Source organism: Nipponia nippon, unplaced genomic scaffold, assembly GCF_047370975.1.
Source record: "Nipponia nippon isolate SJK-2023a ecotype South Korea unplaced genomic scaffold, ASM4737097v1 scaffold_6, whole genome shotgun sequence".
Taxonomy (NCBI): domain Eukaryota; kingdom Metazoa; phylum Chordata; class Aves; order Pelecaniformes; family Threskiornithidae; genus Nipponia; species Nipponia nippon.
The window spans coordinates 36,099,153-36,117,567 of NW_028262380.1; the positions used below are offsets into that span (position 1 = coordinate 36,099,153).

At 40.7% G+C, this 18,415-nt stretch overlaps 1 protein-coding gene across 1 annotated transcript in view; it reads right to left on the bottom strand.

Annotated features, from left to right (window-relative positions):
• Positions 1 to 18,415, bottom strand: part of SNX25 (sorting nexin 25) — an 88,739-nt gene that overhangs the window by 1,360 nt on the left and 68,964 nt on the right. The window contains exons 11-18 of the mRNA XM_087735978.1: positions 17,998 to 18,129; positions 12,008 to 12,148; positions 11,303 to 11,416; positions 10,595 to 10,759; positions 5,517 to 5,634; positions 4,225 to 4,291; positions 2,134 to 2,315; positions 493 to 593 (exon numbers count right to left, since the gene is read on the bottom strand). Coding sequence (XP_087592104.1) covers positions 493 to 593; positions 2,134 to 2,315; positions 4,225 to 4,291; positions 5,517 to 5,634; positions 10,595 to 10,759; positions 11,303 to 11,416; positions 12,008 to 12,148; positions 17,998 to 18,129 — 1,020 coding nt within the window. The remainder of the gene's footprint in view (positions 1 to 492; positions 594 to 2,133; positions 2,316 to 4,224; positions 4,292 to 5,516; positions 5,635 to 10,594; positions 10,760 to 11,302; positions 11,417 to 12,007; positions 12,149 to 17,997; positions 18,130 to 18,415) is intronic.

Consider the following 18,415-nt stretch of genomic DNA (forward strand, 5'->3'; position numbering starts at 1 on the left):
GCTGCGTTACGTGACTGGCTGCTGAAGGAAATGAGCCAGAAGAGACCGAGTGTGAAGGTGTTGTACTTGGATCCAGCTGCATACTCCGACCGGTCCCGACCAGCCGTAGAGGAGCGGGACTTCGGGAGGGCTGTCATGTCCTGGAGCTCTCCTTCCCTAGGATTCTACAAGGTACGTTTCTTTTTCTCAGCTATATGAAGAAATTAGTTTGCACCTTATGGAGTCAGGCAAGTTGGATGTGGCAGAAGATCTCTTTTAGACAAAAGCGATACTGTTTTTAAACTTGAACAGCTTTTTGTGATTCAAAATTAGTCAAATGATGGAACCAAGTACGTCTTTTTCTGACTTAATAATAAAAGTTGCTTGCACACGGAACAGTAGTCCAACATAAATCTCTGCAAAAACACACACCCCAGGCTTTAATATTGAGTGAGCAGAGCTCAGCAATTAACAGGATTATAAAGTTAAAAGGCTACTTTTCTGGTTACTCACGTAGAGTAGATGCTTGTTAGCCTTTCTTTCTTGCAACGCATTGAACACTTTCACTACACCGTGACGGGCATTTTGTTGTCCAACAAGACTCTGCAGCGTATCTGCAACAAACCTTACTTCAGCTTATATTGTTTCAGTCACGCTAGGCAAACCCTCCAGCTGACACTACTGCCCATGAAGGAGGGGAAGCAAAACCACTGCACTTCATGGCCCTCGGTTACAAGGGACACAGTCCCCGTTCACCAACCTTTAAAACACAGAGGTAACTCGGGTCACAGGTTGAAAAGATACCCTTATTCTCCAGTTAAATAATAGCGTGTGCATCTCAATGACAACATTTAAAGTGTTTTAACGTGATATATAGTATGCCTTTTAGGTAGTTCACCTCGCAAAGTCTTATCTCATACATCATTAAACCATTCACTTAAATACACTTTCAGCCACAAAGACAGAATTCCTACAACAGTTATAACAGATTTAGCACTTTAATTGCCTCTCAGTCTTCACAGAAAATACTTCCCACAAGTAAGCAGATAAGAGAATTCTAAGTCAATTGTTTACATTTTGGATTAAATTAGAGTATAAATAGTGATACAATGCTTCATCATTAATTTAAGGTGCATTCAGCTATGTGCTGACATCTCTCTCCAAACTCAGAAACAAAGAAAGAAAACCACAAACCAACTATGGAAGGCTGTTCTAGGCAAGTAGGTGAGTATAACAGAGAGAGTAAATGGACGGTTGTTTACACATCAAATCATGAATATTTTGCATGCATACCTGCTGCTATTTTTGCAGTAGAAGTTGATTAAACAACCTAATGCAAGAGGGTATATGAGATCTCAGTGAAGCCATAAAACAGCTCATTAAAGTACATTCTATTCAGATGGAGGGGAGATAAAAAGCATTCAAGCTTTGTTTAAGTGCATTTCCAAGGGCTAAAGGGAACAAATTTTGGTTCTTCCCAGTTAGGTACCTTTGGGTTTACGTGATCTCTGGAGTCAGAATTCTGTAACTGGACTCCCTGCCCTGTGAACGGGACGGGATGGAGCATCTCGGAATGGTGCCCCAGAAACATGCATGCTGAAGAGGAAGCTGCCTGGGCTTGGGAGGCAAGGGCAGGCAAAGGACAGTACTGGAAACCCCACTCGACCTAGGACGCCTCTGTCCAGGCTGCAGGTCCCTCTACTGCTCTGAAAGCTCTTATCAGAAACAGACAGCAACACACAACACTGACAGCCTGGGTAGACCTCCCTCTTCAATTTTGAAATGTAAGAGGAAGAAGTAACTGGGGTGGTGCCACTCTCCCTATCTGTCAAGCAGTTCCAGGTAGCAGAACCACCTGGTGTTTGCTTGCAGAAAACCAGCAGAGAAAGGCTTGCCTTAGGTTCCTTGTTGAATACGTACAGAAGTATACAGTGATACCGGATTTTGCATCCACCAATAATACCCCAATCCATGCCCTTTACCAGACAGACAGGAGAGGCAAAGAGTAAGGCCAAAATTATCCTTATTTATGCAAATAACCATAATTTACAACTCTACAGGAAAAAAATTAAAATGCAGCAGAACAGTATTTGATTAACCAGTTTCCTTACCAGTTATTAAATCCATGATTAAGCAGAATGAAAGTGATCTCACCTGGAATGTTTTCAAGTAGTTTTTGCTGTGCTCTCTGTTTTGTCTCTTGCTTTTGTTCGTCGCTCTTGGCTCTCAGTGGTGGTGCTAACTTTCCATTTGGCCAAAAAGCATCTCGAAACACACCAATGTAATAAACCAGCATCGGTTCACTGAACATCCAGTGTACAGTGTCACGGATTTGCCTGTAAAGAAGTGTAGAAGGGAGCAAGCACATCAGAGCTGGTCTTTCACTTTTTATGCAGATTTATTCTTTTTACTCCTGAAAGTAGTGGAAGCAATGCTCATTTTCATGTAATCATCCCAATTTATCTGAGCTGATTTCACCAGCATCACAGCAAGTCGTATGCAGCTCTGGGTGCTCCAGGATCTCAGTCACTCGAGATACCTGATTGAGATGTGGAGAAGGCTACATTTCAATGTAATCCACAAACACGTATTACAAATTACAAGTACTACAACTGAAATGTGTATATATTTCAAGGATGGGCAGTACAAAGGCTCCACTGGGTAAAGACACAAAAATCAGCTAACTAATTGTAGCGAACTCCAAACTAGTTGCATGCACAGATGTGCCTGGTGAGATAAAAACAGACGAAGTTTTGATAAAAGCATGGTAAGTTTCCTCACAGATACCAACAGCGCATTACTGAAGGGATTACAAATAGGAGACAGCAGCCTCCTCCTGTGGCTGCAGTCACTTACTGTAGCCTTCAGCGCAAAGAGTCCGAGGCAGACAGCAGGCTCCAGGCAGTACTGCCTAACTGTGCCACAGTACAGCCAAAACCCTTAAAATCAATAAATGCAAAAATTCAACCAACGTGTAAAAAGCTATGTAGCAACTTTGCATGCACGCTGTGCTCACACACACTCTCTCTCTGTCCTCTCTCAGGTGCCTTTCATGTTAGTTATCAGCAGCGTGTGAACAAAAGAACCGATCAATTTAAAACTCAGCAAATGGATACTGTCAGAGACCATGAGTTCACTGGGAGTCAACTGTGTGACTTTCCATCCCTTCTTGTCCAATTTACCGCTACATAACATATGTGAGAGGTTTTAAAAGCCAGGCTGGCATGTGCAAATTTAGTCACTGACTGGACAAAGGAACAGCCTGTTCTGCTGGTAGATTTCTGGGCTGTGACACTTACCTGAGTAACAGTCCCACTGCTACGGCAAAGCAAAATAATGCATTTCATCAGATTCTCAGTGGCCCTTTGCCTTTGTGATTGTGCTACAGAAATCACAGATTCACAGACTTTCATAAGAACATCATCATCTTGCATAAGAGCATCAGTACTGACCGAAGAGTCATGGGAAAAGTGTTTGTATCAATCATCTGCTCTACTGAATCCAGTTTTACTGTAGGCCTTTGTATCTGACAAAAAAGGGAATACTTTCCCAAAATTCTTCTGACCAATGATATAGCTTTCCACATGAAAGGTGTGCAGACACGCACGCTTACTTCATAGCCTCCTTCAGGCCTCACTTGGCAGACATGTCGTCAAATGATACAGAAAAATACCTTTATGAAAACACATCACTGTTACACATGTACAGGTTTCATGTATAAATTAATGGTTCTCATCATGTATAAACATTATTTCAGTCTCTTTAAAGAAACATGTATTTGATTTGAAAGAAATTACTTAAAACAAAAACCTAGTTTCAGATCCGGCAAAAGTCTTCATGGGATTGTAAGATAAATCACAAACTAATAAAAGCCATTCAGAGCCAGGCCATTCAGAAAAACAGGATAGCAAGGCTTTTTTTTAATATAGATATATTTATTTTAAAAACATTAAAAAATGATATATATATTTCATATATAATATATTTCATATATGAAAAATGAAATGCCATGAAATATTGTGTTCTTCCAAAAGCAAAGCCCTGTGTAGGGGAAAAAAAATAAGGAAAAAGATAATTCACATAGCAGTGTCTTCCCTAATCAACATATTTGTAAATTGAGCTGTGGAAAATAAATGCAGATTATCATCTACAACAGAATGTCCAGATTTATTTTTTAACAATTCTACTCAGACTTTTTTTTCGTAGAACAACAATGCAGGTTCAGTTAAAGTAACAGCTACTTACTTGTTGATAGTTCTCCCAAAAGTGACTTGTACTAGTGCAATTAATGTTTTTCTGACCCACTTGAACACTAGAACAACAAAAAATGTCAGAAAATAAAGATCAAGATATTAATAACATTAGGGAACCCATGATGATCATGTCCAAAACCTTCCCCTTTGCCCCCCCACCCCCCCAAAATAACCCCATAACCCACCCCTACAGGAAACACATCTGTTATAATCCTTTATAAGATTTCACTAATTGTACGTGGGTCTGATTTTTCTTGACTGCTTTCCCTGTACTGTTTGCTACACGTTTTTTAAGTCTTGAAGATTACATAAACATATCTGTAATATGCATTTGCAGTTTATACTGTAAACTTTTACGTTTAAAAGTATTTCAAGTTTACTGAGCCATACAACTACCCAAACCCCTTTTTCTACCAGAAAAAAGAAAACCCCTCAAAATTCACACCTTTTTCATACCTACTAGTATAATGTTGTACACACAGCAGCATCATTAAAATTCTGAAAACATTTTCACTCAAATAAACCAAGCAGTTAGCTTTTCATTACAAATAAAGGAAACAAATGCAAGTGCTTCCTAGTAATTCCTGGTTAATCTTTCTTTTGTGCTGCTCATGCTTAAGGAAGTCTATATTTGGAAGATACATCTGCCATTTTTGGAAGGTGCTGCATTTTGCAATAGTTACCCTGTAAGTAATTTTATAGAGCGTCAAGTGCAACCGCACACTCAAACAGCAACAAAACTACTTTTCTTTATTACCATCACTCAGTTATGTAAAGGAGGAAAAAAATTCTGGTACTGAAAGATGCCACAATTCTAGAATCTTTTCTGCTATAGAAATTGTAGAACTAAAATGCATACATAATACACTTAAAATGGATATTAAATTTATGTTGCTTTTTCAGTGACATGTTCTGTAATAAAGCTGTCCGTCCTTCCTCATAATTCATATATTCTAACATGCAGCCTATTTACAGAAAACATGCCTTTGTATTTTTCTGTTTTTCCCAATTTTTTTTTTTTTAATTAAAAACTTAAGAGTATTGAATGCAAATGTTCTCCCCTACCAGTTACATTTTTACTGCCACGTTATATTGGAATTTCACTATTGAATGAAAGCACCAAAGTTATGAACTACTGAAGAATAGCTCTGTTCCAAACAAACTGGCTATATAGATTGCAAGAACATTTCCACTTATTGAAACATCAGAAAAATCCAAGTAACAAAGCACCCCAATTTCTTGGCCAACGGATTCCACTAGCAAATAAGCAGGTATACAGCTTACTTCCTCGCAGCTCAAAAATCTCTCCAATCAGCATGAAACATGGTTCAGCAAGAGAGTCCCTTTTCCCATCCACCTCCTCTCCGTAGTCCGACAGGTCACTATCCTCTTCCGTTTCTTCCTAGGAAGAGAAACACAACACGGGTATGCACTGCAGTTCCCCATCCTTCTTCCAGAATTGATTTAGTTACTGCCATGCTCTGGGGAAGGAGCACAGCCAGCCCTCTCAAGAAAGGGCATTAGAGCTACCAACTCTGCTGCTGGCAGGATCTGGCAAACAGGAACCTCCTTACCAGGGTTTTTGAAAAGGGATTGCACTTCCCACCGGTCAAGAGTGATGGGGACACTCTGCACTGCTGGAGTTACCACCACTGCCAGATCTTCTGCCTGCAGCCTTGCCACAGTAAGCACCTCAATGTTGGGTGGATCTGCCCAGATTTGCAAGGTCCACTGCCTATATTGCCCTGCCAACACTAGCTGGATAAGGGAAAGCAGGTGATGCGGGAGCCACGTACTGCTAGGAAGCGGGTGAGAGCTGTAAGCAGATGGTGGCACTCGGAGGTGTTTGTGATTGCAAAGCCTCCTCTGACACAACACCCATGAAGGACATCCAGGATGGGGAGCTAGCCAGCTGGAGCTGTTTGCAACCCAAGCAGCTAGGAAGAAAGGAGGAGAATCTGGTTATTGCACAGGGAGAAGCAGGTAGCTGTCTCTCCTGGAGAGCACATGGTGCCTCGCGCAGCTGAAGCCCCTCGGTGGGATCAGGCACCAGCAAGTTGTCCTTGCAGTAAGCCAGGAGCCGAACCTGGCAGCGGAAGAGGAACTGGCCACTGCAAAGACAAGCACCATTAACGAGTACCACTCCCAGGCAGAAACACAATATGGTGATACTTAGTGACCTGAGCCTGAGGATGCCCACGCTCAGGGTACCTAAGGGAGTAGAGTTATTCAGAATAGGCTCACAGGAGAAGAATGGATTAAACCACCTCAGTTTTGGCGGTACCACTTATTCAAGAAGGAAGAGCAGACAACAGGTTGTTTCTCAGTGTCACGAAGATCTGCTTCAGCATCAGGATTACACCACCTACCGTAATTCAGGGCAGCCAGCACATCCCCCTTTGCTTTCCTGCATCTTCCCCTGCCCGCCTACGGTTAGAGCAAAGTCGCAGGGAGGCAGACCTGACCCCCACAGAGACTGGTGCAATGTCCCAGCCTCTGGTTCAGGAATGGTCAGAATGGCGTGCAGACAAATTTTCATTCTTTGGCCCTGGTTTTCAAAGAAATCCATCATCTCTTCCTTTGCCTTCCTTTCTTCCTTATGATTCCCTCATCTAATACTGCCTCCCCCCCCCCATCATCTAATCTGGAAAACCTGCTTCATGGCTTGCTCTCTTGCATTATTTTGGTGTCATTTGAACCCTGCTATACAGAGAGTATCCTACAGTCCCTCAGCTGTACACCAGTTTGTCTGACTCCTTCCTCACACCCTCCAAATCCTATCTAAAGCCCATGATTGACTTCGGGTACATTTCCAGTCCCGGAATATTCTCCAGTCACAGCCCTGCATAGTACTCTATACGTAAATAACTCCACAGCGTTGCATATTCCAACACTTATATATATCATCCTGTACCCTTCACTTCCTGCATCACATATGGCATTTTCTCTAGCACTGCTTGAGATGCTGCTTCTCTCCTCATAACCAGAAAAACAAAAGAAAAGAAAAAAACCCACAGCACTGAAGTGCACTGTAAACATCCAGGTAGACTCCCCTGTTTACTGACTTCCACAGCTTGATGAGTCCCCAGCTTTTAAAGCTTTCTGCTAAAGATAGGCTAAGCTGTGACCGAGGGCAGGGCATAAAAGGGCACACCATACTGACACGAAATGCCACACAAGGAGACCACAAATCGTTACCCATCTTACCACACAAGCACACAAATTCACTGATGACAGAGTTTTCTCCAGGGACGCAGCTTAGAGCAAACTCCCGTCCTGCTCACTATCTTCCTCTGATCAACAGGCTTCTTGGCACTTTGTTATTTTAATTATTCAAGATATTATGTTTTATTTAATTTTTCATAGCAGATATCATTCCATATTTTCATTAAGCAGTTGGGCAACACAAGAGAAAATAAGCTTATGAGTTTGCAGGTGAGCTTACTGAATGTGTCACTGAGCCCACAGGGGCAGTTTGATAAAGACAGATGCAGAGCAGCAATAAATCACTGTGTAAATGCAGGAAACGAAACAACTGATATTGATAGGACTACAGAAAAAGATCCCAGGGCCACACAGCTGTGGAAAATGCAAGTATAATACCATGATGTTTAGGCACAAACATTATTTGTATGACATACATACACATATAGATATAAAAATTATTTTCATACATGGGAATAGGAAAACATAGTGGGAGCATCGTGTTTCAAATTTTAGTCACCTTTCCAAGAAAAATATGAATAATCGGGTAACTCCAGAGCAAAACCATAAGAACTAAATAAAACATAACCTAAGAAAAACTAGGAGAAATTGGGGCTGCTCAGTCTAAGAAATAAAAGAATGAAAGACAAAATGAAAGTAGTAACTCCTGATAACGGAGATGATTCTAACCCAAACTGTTCTGTGTTTGCTGCAGACAAGAGCTAGCTGGCTAAAGAAAGGAGATCTAGGTTAGACAGTAAGAAAAGGTTTCTAACCATGACAATAGCTGAGAACTGGGATACGCTGCCTTGCTTGGCTAGAGAACATTAGTTATCAGAGGTTTAAAAACACGTTAGGCAAATGCGTGCCAAGAATTTTGCCGGTACAGTTGAGTCTGCTTGGAGGAGGAGAGAAAACCCGATGACCTCTCCGAGGTCCCTGCTCTATTTTTCTCCTGTTCAGTGAATCCCCTATCATTTAGAAAAATGCAATGAGAAGTGTAAATTCTTATACCACACTGCATTTTCTATCCATTAACACTTCATAAACGTAAAAGCCCTTCCTCTAGATGATATCAACTGCGTTTTTCCCTCTGATTTGGTTTTGGTCTTGAGAGCTAAGAAATATGTTCTAAAGCTAGCCCTGTCCAAGGAGCTGTATACATGAGAGATCTGAAATTGCTGCAATATTTAATCCTGAAAACAGCACTCAGAGGTAATATTGTTGCTCTAACACATATTTGAAAAATGTGAGATGAGACGTAAGAAGCAAAGAGAGAGCTGTATGAGAACATTCTCTTCCTTGAAGTCCAAAATACGAACTTAACCAGGAATTGTTAGTTACAAAGGGAACACAACTGTAACAGCTTTGTAATGTGTGGTTTAACACAACTAACTTCATTAATGACCTTGTACCAAGTGATTTTATCCTAGTTTAACTGCTTTAGTAAATTATCCAAAATGCCATCACTGGGCAAGACTGAGCTAATCTAAAGCTCACACTGAAAGACAAGGGTGTCCAACAAAAATTAGAGCCGATCCCAGACTGCCTCACAGTTCCCCTCCCTCCACTTAATTTTATCATTATTTTTAAACTAGGACAAACGTTTGCCATACTGATTCAGAGGGTCTAACAGTTTCCTATACTCCCTCCATCTGTATTCTGTTATCTCATCTCATGTTTAAGCTTAGGGAAGGAGGGGAGAGGAGAGGGAAGGTGGATGTGAAGCGGGATGGTCTTTGCCTGCGTTTGCACAGTGCCTGGCATAATACAGTCTAGCCAAAATTAAGCTCCTAGTCCCACAAGTAACAAATAAGAAATAGTATTAAATTTAAACTGAGTAAGAAGGTATGTTCCGACTCCTCTGATGCCACATTCTCCGGGCATTTTTTGCTTTACTTCCTTCAGTTTTTCAGTACCAGTTGCTTCATTTCTTTGTTCTCTGTCCTTTCTCACGCACTCTCATTAAAAACTCACTTTCCTTCTCCCGTATTTCCTAACTATCTCCTCCTACGCACTCATGTAATACAATACACGTGCAGTCTGGCTTTTTTCTTGAGGAAGTTTTTCAATTAAACAGCGAAATACAAATAGCTTCATGCTTCTATGCTTTTACGCTACTTCTACCTAACAGTCATTTTAGTGAATGCACTTCTGTTTTTAAAACTGCAGTACTTCTATCGAAGCGTAAAATTGGTTTCTCAAACTTTCTTTACATTTATTACTCTGAAATGAGGCATATGCATTCAGCAGCTAGGTGCAAATACAGTGCAGTTTTAAAAAAAACGAAAATATATAGGATTTTTTTATTCCCGAGATATGTAAGACCACCTTTTTGACTATTAACAGGCTAGAACTGTACCAGTTCCCCAAACTCCATTTCTCCTGCACAAGGCCCATCCACTGCAGACAACTACAGCATGCAAGAACAGAACTGTATCATATAACATATAACTAAAAAGGGGAATAGAACCAGCTCCTTGGAGGCTGCCTATCTGCAACATGAACCACACAGAATAGAGAGCCATGGAATTAGGGTCAATTTTAGTCAATAAGCTATTTTAGTCATTAATCTGTTCTTCACTGCATTTTGAAAGACAACTTTTTTTATGGCTTTTTTTTTATATCAAATTCTCCAACTGGTTTGCTCACATGGGCTCCTGCCTGTATTTTCAAATTCCCTCAGCGACCCTGTACCATTTGCCAAAATTCTTTGTCAAAACTAGCTTTGCTTCAGAAGTTGTCCAGGAATTAAGGACACACAGCTGTTCCCTATGAAGGGAAGCTTCCTAAGAGAGAATTATTTTTACCTGTCAAACCCCCTCTGAAATACACATGTCAAGAGCACAAAAAGTGGGAAATTCTGCTATAAAAAAGAAATAATCCCACATGGGCTGCAATTTGTTTATTTGTGAGAGGTTACACATTTGCCTATATATATTTATCAAAAGGCAGGAAAATTATTGTATTAATAAACATCTTTTAAATTCATAGACAGCTCTTATTTCTGACTCTTTGTTCACTTACAGTAAATTAAAAGTTACCTTTGGAAATGCCTTCCAATATTACCTGCCATCCAAATGCATTATATTAATGGCTCTCCCTGCTTACTTTGGATAAGTAATTAAATTTGGGAAGATTACTTTTCTACCACTTACCTCCTGATGAGAAAACAAATCACCAGGAAGTCGTTCTAGAAACGAGGAAAGTGAAAAGGACGACTTTTTTCCTTGCACATCGATAACTTTGAGATGCTCTGGGGAAGGGCTCAAGAAGGCGTAAAGTGCTTCACTCTGGCAGAGTCTTTCATCAGAGAGCAATTTCTATGAAAGAAAAATGATGACAGAAACAACACATCAATTAAATATTTCTTGTTAAGGAACAAGATGTGTCACGCCATCCAATAAAACTGAGACCATGGCTCAGAGGTAGAGTGAGAAAAAAAATCCACATCTCTCAAAGATACTTCAAAGATACTTCAAGAAGCTAGTTCTAAAGTATTAGAATTAGTAAGATTAAATTTTTTAATCTTATAACTTTCTTTTTAAATAAAAAAAGTTCTAATTTTTAAGAAATTTGTTGTGAAGTGTTGTAGTTAAAAGTGGCAATTACAGGATTCATTATTTACTATTTCTTAATTAATTGAAGTTTAAATTAACTTACCACTAGAGGAATGGTTACTATCAGCCAAACTCATCTCAACTTGAGGCATTTTAGACAACTTTGACATTTACAGCATCAAACCTTACATCTGACCTATTTGTTCTAGGCTCTCTCTTCAGTCAATAGAGAGGCAACATACACTCCAGAGGCATGATTCAATTCTCCTGTTCAGACATCTGTTGGTTTTGTCTTTGTTTTCTTACCTGCAGAAAGTTATTAAGCTGGTTCTTGGATTTCTCCATGAATTTCTGGTCTATGGATTTGAAGGGCAGCTTGCTGAGGGAAGGCAACTGAACTTTCTTTAATGATGGAAAACACTTCATAGAAGAAAAGAGAGCTCACGTAACATATATGTGCAGAAAAACACAGGTGGTTCAGAACGGAAATGAAAAGACTCCTTTGTACTCTCCTCTCCCTTCCACAGCCCTCTCGGCACCTTGAAAAACACCTTCCCTTACCCACTATGGGCTGACACATCTAAACCCTTTCCCCTCACAGCACCATCATTATCTGTCCCTTATCAGACAGAAAGGTTAAAGCACTGTAAAAGGAAACCTTCTCTGTCCCCAAAAGCTGTCTTTTCCAATACTTCCTTGGAAGCCACAGACAAAATCTAGTTTTTAAAGCAGGCTCTTGCATGACAGTGCAGAGCATATATAATTTTGACATTAGGTTAGTCCAGTAAAACATTCGTTATTAAGCAAAAAAGAATTATAAACAAGTTTTATAAGCATCTGGCAGAGGCCAGAGATACGCAGATAGAAAACTATCTCTAAAAGGCTAAAAGCCAAAAGGCTGGCATAAAAACTGGCAATATTGATGTTTTATCTGGTTTTCCCCTCTCCAAGCATCATTCTGACAAATTTCAGCAATTTGCATCTTCTCCCTCCCCTAACCGAGATTCATACCTCGCTGAGCTTCCGGTGTAGGTTCTGAAACTCACTGAGCTTCCTGGGAACAGTCCAGTTCTTGGTTTCAGCTCCACCAACTTCTTGTAAACTCACCATGACAGAGTAACAGGGCACTTGTTCTCCATTCTCTTCTAAAACCTTGTGGGGAAGAAACCGACAGATAAGGTATACTACTGTGAGAGCAAACAGTGGAACATTTGGGCTGCCAGATGACTGGCTTGCAAATTCAGTCATCATCACTGTCCCATGCTTCTCTTCCAGTTTGAAGGCTACACATGGAGCAATTCCCTTAATGGACTAAACTTTACCCAAAATGCTATGCCAGTCCTGAATCAGTCCTCCAGCTAGCCACTATTACATACAGTTTTGCAACGCTGTCCATCAGCAATCAAACCTCCCTGACACATCTTCTTCAAACAGCTGCATGTATTATTCCAGGTTTTAGAGTACCTACCGTATAGCTTTCTGATTGCTTACCAATACTCCATCTCTCCCATCTGCATTTTCCTGACTGCTCTCCTGTTATTCCCACCCTCCTTTCCCAGCGCTTATGCCAAGGCTCACCCACACACCAGGCACAGCAGCTCGGCAGCTGGGCCCTGCAGCAGCTGGTGCTGCCTCAGAGCGATTTCTCTGCTCACTGGAGCTATTCTGCATGCACAGAACATGTGGCATCCGTGCGGTGTTTACTTCCAACAGGCTCACAACTTTACAAAAATACTAATGAATCAAGCTGTACAACAGCCAGAGGAAGGAGGAGTGATTAACCACACGGTGCAAATGGGGAAACCACAGCAAAGAAGTTAAATGATTTTTCTTAAGACAACGGCAGCAGTGTGACCATATTATTTCTTAATTTGATGAGCCACCCAGAATTTCACTCTTATATGTCCTAATAGTAACAGATTTTTGTTTACTTATTTTAAGGAGACAGCCAAAGAGATTATGAAAGGCAAATAAGAGAAATGCACAAAATACACAGCTTTTTTTGGCCAAGCCAAACTCTCAAATGCTTGTTTTAATATACATGCAAATAACAGGTAATTTTAAAATATCACTCTCACAATCTTTTTGAGGAAAGTAGTAATTTTTAAGCTTTTTGGGCCTTTTTTTTTTAAAGAATATTTAACTAATCCAATTAGGATAAGAATAAACTTTAAAATTTATATAATTATGACATTTTCTGAGAAGCCTGTACAGGTCTGACAACACTTAAAGCCAGTGGCAGATAATTTGATGAGCAGCTACATCACCATTGTAAGAGACACACAGCTAAAATGTATCTTCGTATTTCACAGCTGTTCAGAGCTGTACATGGAGAACATTCCCTGCAATGCACTCCTCCTAAAGCTGCACATGGACCACTGGGAAACCCGATTTGAGGCCTAAGTTTCACATCTCTCTGTAAAAACAGCTGCGGCAGCACCCGGACAGAATACAAAGCACCAGCTTGAATGCCTGAAAATGTGCCTGGTTCCCAGCACAGCTATTTGGGGAACTGCCTTTCTCCTGCCAGACTACTGCAGAAAGAGGTGCTTGAATAGCCTCCAAAATGTAGGTCAGAGGGAACCGGGACAGAGGGACTGGGATCTCCTGGGACAGTCCTTGCCCTGTCTACCCCTGAGCCAGATTGGATTTGCGTTTGCAGGTGACTCACAAACACCTCCTGGCAGTCGCTTTTGAAAACTGGGAGATCAGTGCTGAAAATGCTGACCTGAGCCATGCGCATCCTTCTCCGTTACACATTCGTCCCCAGGGCAGGGATCTGCCCCTGCGCAGGGTCAACCGAACTCTAACTGTCAGGAAAGAGTCACCCTCTGGGTGCACATTCTCAAAATGGGAGGACTTAGTACTTCTGCTTTCAAGTTAGGATCCACGTTCAAAATCATTTAAATTCCAATTACTAGATGGAGACACATTACAACTCCCTTCAAATACCCTCATATAAATACCAGCAAGTCTTCAGGATCTTCTTAAGAAAGCAAAATTTTTGACCAGCTTAAGTACTTGTGCATTTGTTTTTCCAAATTAATGAGTTAACTGGAAAATGAAAAGAAAAATGGGATGTTAGGGGGTCTTCTAAACCAGGAGATCTAGTCCCTTGCTCTAACAGGCACCATCTCACGCAACTGCTATCATGAATGAATTCAAACTTGTGAAACAATTTTTTCTTCCATCCCCGTTACACTAAAAGTCTGCTCTAGACCCTCACCCTGGTCATTGGAAGTTTCATTTCAATTTCCAAACTCATTTCCCATTTGTTCCAACAACTCTTCACCCCTCCCTTACGTTTACCCTTATTGATGTGTTTTTATAGTCAGGCTTATTCCTCTGCATCTCCCTTTCGCTAAGCTAAGCAAACGAAAAGTGCTTTCACAATCACTTCTCATGGGAGAAGTTCCTCATTCAGCTCCACCCTTCTCAAACACAACAGCCCGGCACCTCCAGAGCGACTGTAACGCTTCCTCGTCTCGAATGCAAACTCCTCTCCTGATGTATTCCTGGGATGCATTTGTCTTTTTCACACCTGCAGACCACTCAAGACAAACCGCACATCTGACAAGCCACCAGTGTACCTACTGCTTCCAGCCAAAAGGAGCTCCCATGGGTCGGAGCCGAAGCCCAGAGTTCATGCTGAATGCCAAACCTCACGTGCCATGCTGTGAGATCTCACCACGCTTCTATTACTCCCATCCTAAAAATCACCCAATTCTTTCCGAGAACCATCCTAGCCCTCTTCCAGCTCTCATTCTTCATGAGCATAAACTTAGCATTTGTGCTCTGGTTTGGTTTTCCAAATCCAGAAGTCCTGTGATAGTCTCAGCTCTGATCGCTTCACAGCACTGGCGAGGGCTTCAGAATTAGCCCCTGGGGTGGCATTTCCACAAGCCGCCACCTCAGCCCTTTGTCAGCCCCCTTCCTCAGCTTACACGTGAGTCTTTCAGGTTATTCACTGCTACTTACCTGGCAAGGACAGAATCAGCCCTCAAGTACCCAAAGCAGCTTCAGGCTATTGGGTTTTTTTTTTTTTGCATTGGCAGCAACTCCATAGCCTCAAGACAATGTAAAGATTAATTATTTCAGAATTTACTGTCTACTAGCATGCCATAGATACCTAGCCCACAAAGGGTAAAGATTTCTGCCTTCTCCCTATGAGGCACAAAGTCCCAAAGCGGACAGAGACATGAATGAGGATGTTGACATACCTACACCCATTAATAAAACCTACAAGGCGCACGCTAGAAGCGAGCGCCTCTTAGCAGGGTGTGTGGTGTTGTAACGGTAAGAAACATTCAATGAAATATTGCAAAAAACAAATGAGGAACAAATATTATTAAATACTTCCCAGAAGAAGCTACAGCTATTAGCTGCAGTAGGTAAAATGTACACTCAGCACTAACAAAAACTGTAATAATAGTTCAGTAAAGTAACAAGCTGCCAAGGAAAGCCGTTCAATCACCTGTTAGAAGTACTAAGGGCTGGTCCAGACATCCATCAGGAATGATTAAACGTTAACAAAAACTAGCCCAGTCATTAAGCCAGCGAAGAACTGCGTGACTCACCAGAAACTTCCTTCAGTCAGAGCAGCTCTCTGAAACAGCCCGCCCAAGCTGCGCAGGAGTGAAATAGGGTCTAACCAGACTGCTGTTAAAAAAAAAAAGCCCCTTAAAAGTCCCTTTTAAACACAGAACGGCCACGTAGAAGGCATATCGGGCACACGGTTCTTTTCCTCAATACACAAAAAGCTAATTTTCTTAACTTCCACTGAGCATAAACATCCTAAATTCCAAGATATCTAAATGAGTAAGACAAGCTATTTTTTCACCTTATTCAAATCTACAAACTCCATTACCTATAAAAATAATAGACTTTCAAAAAGATGTTATGCTCTGAAACATTCTTCTTTCTTCAGACAGAGGAGGCAGAACATCTGCTACAATACAAAACGATACAAGGCCAAAACGATTAAAGCAAGTAGAGCAGGATAGGTTACGTAGCTCTAAGTTTTACACCTGCTGGTATGGGGGCAATATACCTGTCATGGGGAAGTGACTCACAGAATTAGACAAGTCGCTATCACGGGTCCCCTCACTCTGCACGTTCCCACTGTCTTTTTTCAGCCTCTACCAACCAGCCAAACCACTGAGTCTCCAAAGACAGTTGTATCAGAAATAATCAGTTACCAAAAGACACCTGTAGGTTATACCATTTACATTGCTTTTTTTTTTAATATATTGCACACACACAGAGCTAGTGCATTTATGTGACTAAAAACTATAAAGACTGAAAGATTCAAGCTAAGAGAGTACAAACAACAGTTTGGACATGCAATTTTTTTCCCCAAGTCTTAAATAATTCTCGTTTTTTATGCATTATCTATTAACTGGTTTAGTTAATCAGTTTAAAAGGTCAATGACAGGCTATTACACTTTCAGCTCAAATTCTATAGCAAAATTTACTTTTACTAAGCTTTTCTGCAAAAACATAGGTCCACCAAGTTTTTCTCTCTCTAAAAATCACAGAGCTACGTGCTAGGATTAGCAACAGCATATTTTGCAGATAGGAAGACAAATGTCACCTACTCACACCCCCTGAAATCATCAACTGCAGCCAGAACATTCCCAACAATTAATTAACATGGATAACTACAGCATTAATGTTTTCTCCAGCCTACCCTTCGAAGCACAGAGCTGCAAACAGCACAATTAATGCAAGCCTGCATTTAATTATCTAATCCAGTACTACTTATAAATTATAGTTAAGGCAGCAAGTAATGAGAAGCCTCTCCCAACCTCCCTCTTATTTAGCCAAACCACCCTGGCATCTGGTAGTAAGGGAGATGCATAGCAGTTCTGTGTGGTGCCCCTTACCAGAAAGCTGCTGTTCTGCAGTTTTGCTGCACATGGTATTCCTGTTTTTAAAACCAGACTTCAAAAGCTACAGAGAACTCTTAAAGAGAACTTAAGAGCTTCACTGTTCACAACAGTGTCACCTGCAAACAGCATTAAAAAAAACCCCAGATGCTTACACATTGAAAATCTGATTTTCAAAATGGCACCTTAAGTTTTTAACCTGTGGGTTTATTTCTTCTTTCACAGACAATGAGTTTAACTGTTGACAGACCTATTAATAGTTTGCAAGAGCTCAAGACACAAGCAAATAAACTCAGCAGCATATAATTTTTAATTCCAAGAAAAGTTACCTCAAGGAAACTACTTATACTTATTTAAGGAATATTTTCTTAATAGGACAGGAAGGCAAGCCAGTAGAGATCCAATTAATCTTTAATTCTCTGAAGTGATACTGTCAAGAAGATTGCTTATACACAGTGTGAGCCTACAGTTACTACATAACAAGCATTTGTTGGGTTCCTTTCATGGCAAGTGTTAGTAGAAAGCCACGAGACGGTAATAGTTTTTAGCTCCATTACAAATTGTTTACATTCATTCTACAATTGTCTGCCTACACCGAAACAGAAGAGCAGATCAAGAAAAAAAAAATTAACTACTTCAACTCACTCACAGATTTAAAGCACTTTCTGGGTATTCTAGTCCCTTGAAACTGTACTGCCATTAAATATACAAAAACACAAAGACTGGAAGTACTGCATCTTTGAGATATAGCAGAGACACAACTGCAGCCAAGTGTGATAGCGTGGTAATATAACAAGAGACAGTTCTCATGAAAAACAACGCCCCCAAGATAGCAAATTGCTTTACCCAGTGCCAAAACCAGTTCACATACATGCAGGTATTTTTATAACTCCATTACAACAGAGTCTGAGGACTAGAAATTTTGTATATGCATCGTAGTAGTCACTGGGGAAACAGAGGAGGAGTTCAGAGGAGGTTAAGGTTTCCTCCCAAGTAAATATGAAGTATACACAGTGTACACAAAGGTGCAAGGAAAGTAAATACAGGTTTTATTCTTCTCTTCATGCAAATTTGAACTGACCCAGAAGATAAAAAGCCATAAAAACCCCATACCTCGCCTGAGACAATGAAGGCTTTCCACATGCCGAGATTCTCACACCACCAGTCCGTTCTTGCAATGTGCAGCTGAAGGTCATTGTGCTCTCTCTCCATCAGAGTAATTTCATCCTTCAGCTTAGAAACAATCTGTGGAAGAAAGTTTATTGATTACAATTGGTAAGAAAAAGGTTGTGCAACACGCCTAGCTGTGCATTTAGGGACACTATTCGGAAAGGAGAAAAGGTACAAAAGCAGGGAGAGAAAGAACAATTCACATGGGAAAAAAAATCCTGAGAGAGAGAATCTATGATGCCTTTTATAAGCTTTTAGAACACAATAATCTTAAAGGTCAACCTCAATACTAAAATAAAAAACTAGTTAGAAAGACATGCTACTATCACACTATCAGCATAAAAGGCACTTTAGAAAGGAT